The sequence below is a fragment of the Ziziphus jujuba genome, chromosome 1 (assembly GCF_031755915.1).
Source record: "Ziziphus jujuba cultivar Dongzao chromosome 1, ASM3175591v1".
Lineage (NCBI taxonomy): Eukaryota > Viridiplantae > Streptophyta > Magnoliopsida > Rosales > Rhamnaceae > Ziziphus > Ziziphus jujuba.
Genome location: NC_083379.1, coordinates 23,197,083 through 23,200,460, shown reverse-complemented (window position 1 = coordinate 23,200,460; position 3,378 = coordinate 23,197,083). Strand labels below are relative to the sequence as shown.

The window sequence follows — 3,378 nt, the reverse complement described above, 5'->3', positions numbered from 1 at the left end:
TGAAGCTTATACACTTTCTCCTCCTCTCCTTCTATAACAAAGCCTTCAGGTTGCTCAACATATACTTCTTCTTCTAAAACACCATTTAGAAAAGCTGATTTCACATCCAAATGATATATTTTCCAAGAATTATTGGCCGCATATGCAAGTAAAAGCCGAATGGTTTCATGTCTTGCCACCGGTGCAAAAGTCTCCATGTAGTCTACACCATGTTGTTGAACATAGCCTTTAACAACCAGCCTTGCTTTGTATTTTTTCAAAGTGCCATTAGGGTTTAGTTTTGTTCTAAAAACCCATTTGACACCTATTACATGTCCTTTCTTTGGTCTCGGCACCAAGTTCGAAGTTTTGTTCTTTTTTATCATGTGAAGCTCCTCCTCCATTGCAACTTGCCATTCTTTGTGTTGTAAAGCCTCACTTTATGTTGTAGGATCAGGTGTTGCCATCCTTGCACTTGCATAAAGTTCTGCAATTGATTTTGTGTCTCTCTTCCTAACATATTCTTCATTGGTCGGGTCATCATCTTCTTCATCATCATCGGCAACATCAAAATCACTTTGATTGGTGGAAGGAGTTCTTGATTGAATATAAGTGTTTTCTTCCATTTTATGCTCCTTCCAACTCCAATATGAGTTCTCATCTACAATAACATCTCTAGAGACAACAACCTGCATCTTAGATATATTAAAGATTCTATAGCCCTTTGAAACTGAGCTATAGCCTACAAACTGAGTCATGGACATGCATATAACAAATACTTCCAAAGACTTTTAAGCAAGCAATTGAAGGTTTAAAATCATATCACAATTCATTTGGAGTTTTAGACTCAATTGCCTTACTTGGAAGTCGGTTTAGGAGGTATACACTTGTATTGGTAGCTTCGTCCCAAAATTTCTTTGGCAAGCACTTCTCGAATGGTAAGCATCTTGACATCTCCATGATGGTTTTGTTCTTTCTTTCACTCACTCCATTTTGTTGTGGTGTGTATGGAGTTGTAAGTTGGTGTATGATGCCATTTGTCTTGCAAATATCTTGGAAAGCTTTGGAAATGTACTCTCCACCATTGTCGTTTGAATCACCTTTATGGTTGTTTGTGCTTGGTTTTCTACAAGTGTTTTGAACTCTTCAAATATGGCTGCTGTTTCTGATTTTTGTTTGAGGACGTATATCCAGCACTTTCTAGAATAATCATCAATAAAGATGATAAAATACCTCCTCCCTGCATGAGTTGCTTCATTCATTGGTCCACACAAATCTGAATGCACCATTTGTAACTTTTCCTTTGCTTTGCTGAGTGTTGTCAAAGGAAATGGTTGTCTTTTGATTTTTCCAAATTGACATGTTTGGCAAATAGCTTCATCTTTATGGATTTGTGGTAAATTCTCAACAATTTGTTGAGTATGCATTTACTTCATAGTGGCATAGTTGTAATGGCCGAGCCTTCTATGCCATAGTCTTAAATCTTCTTGGACTTTGGTGTTCATAGCCATTTGATTTTGTTGATCAAAATCAATTACAAGACTATTATATTTCATATGGACAACTAATACAATTTTTTCATCCTTAGATATTTCACAACTTGTATCTAAGAATTTCAAAATGTATCATTTCTTCATAAGTTGTGGCACACTAAGTAAATTTTTGGACATATTTGGTACATATAAAACATTGGTAATTTTAATTGTACCTTTTAGTATTTTAATGACCAAATCTTCTTTTCCTTGTGCCTCCATGATCTGTCCATTTGCTGCTTTAATTTTTGTTGCAATTCTTGAGTTGAACTTGACAAACAAGTCACGGTTGTTGCACATATGATTTGTGCATTCACTGTCCAAAATCCATTTGTCTTTGGTTGTGGTTGCAAGATTGCAAGTTGTTGTAAAAGTATACTCATGCTTTCCATTTAATTCTTCGGGTTCATGAGCTTGTATTGTTTCTTGCCTTTGGTTTCTTTGTTTGTAAACTTTGTCCATGTGATCGAATTGCTTGGAAACCTTGCATTGAGCATTCGACCTCCACCAGCATATCTTGGCCATGCGTCCTTGCTTCTTGAATATTATGCAAGGACCATAGGTCATCTTGTTCCCTCTTTGGTTAGCGGTCTCCTTGCCTTTATTTTGCCTTTGAAAAGGCCTTGGTTGCTGGATTGTTTTGCCTTTGTTATTTGCTGCAAGGGTTGCTTCACTTGAGCTTGGTTCACTTTGTAGCCAAAAACTCCTCCTTTGTTCTGTGGCTTGGAAGGCATTGATCAATTCAGCAACTGTGAGTTGTGTAAGGTCTCTTGTTTCCTCTAAAGTTGAGATATTTGCTTCATATTTCTCTAGAAGACATATAAGAATCTTTTCAATAATCCTTTGGTCTGGAAAAGATTCACCAAGTAACCGGATTTTATTGACACTCTTTATAAATTTGTTTGAAAAATCCTTCACAGTTTCAAGTTCCAGCATTTCAAGTTTTCAAATTCTTTTCTAATGTTTAGTAGTTGCATTTGCCTTGATCTTGTACTTCCTTGAAACTCCTCTTGAAGCTTTTCCCAAGCTTGTCTAGGAGTTGTACAGGTCATGATTCTAGTGAAGATATCATCAGTCATAGCAGATTGTATTGCTGTGAGAGTTTTGAAAGGTCTTGCATTTTCTTCACTATGAAATTTGATTTGATTCACTGTACCACCTGCTCTCAATGGTTCTACTTCATAATCAGCTTCAACAAGCTCCTAAAGGTCATATTCTTGAAGATAGGCTCTCATTTTAATTGCCCAAACAGGATAGTTTTGGCCATCAAAGATAGGAGATGAAGGTGCTGAAAAGTGTAAGGATGCCATTTGAAAACGGTTTGTGTTTTGTGTATTTTCTAATCGGTTTTAAACAAGGATTTATAGAGACAAACTATGATACCCATTTGAAAGGATTAGTGCAAGGTTAATCTAAAAAGAACAAGGTTTCAAAAGATTGGAAAATTGATTTGGAGTTTAGATGTTCTCGATTGCTTTGGCTAAGTTGTTGGAAAATTTTCCAGTTTCGGCCGGCTATGTTTCTCTTGGTTTCAAAAATGAAAACTAAGGTATTTTCTCCGAAATTCAATACAATACATTCATTTAGATGTAATACATACTTATAGCATACAAAATAGGTGTGAAAGCACACCATTTCTGGTTCTAAACACCAATACAAAACAAGTCCTTCATGGAGAAGCAAAACATATATGTAAAGTAACTTTACCACATGTGATACGAACCTAGGACGACCTGCTCCTAAACCTGTATTATATTAGCCCGGATCTTAATTAAGTTCAAGTTCTAATGGAATGGACCTCAACCCCTAACCAACCTGTGGTTAGAAACCTTGGTATAATGCAGACGCCACAATAGGGGATGGAAAA

The 3,378-nt window shown here is 36.3% G+C and overlaps 1 protein-coding gene across 1 annotated transcript; it reads right to left on the bottom strand.

The window, feature by feature from the left end:
* Window positions 1–1,604: 1,604 nt before the first annotated feature.
* Window positions 1,605–2,447, bottom strand: LOC132799781 (uncharacterized). The gene has a single exon (XM_060812428.1). The coding sequence runs from the start codon at window positions 2,445–2,447 to the stop codon at window positions 1,605–1,607; it is 843 nt and encodes a 280-aa protein (XP_060668411.1).
* Between the last annotated feature and the right edge of the window lie 931 nt (window positions 2,448–3,378).

Excerpts from the sequence above, each read along its gene's own strand:
- LOC132799781 (XM_060812428.1), bottom strand. The coding sequence starts at position 2,447 with ATGCTGGAACTTGAAACTGTGAAGGATTTTTCAAACAAATTTATAAAG.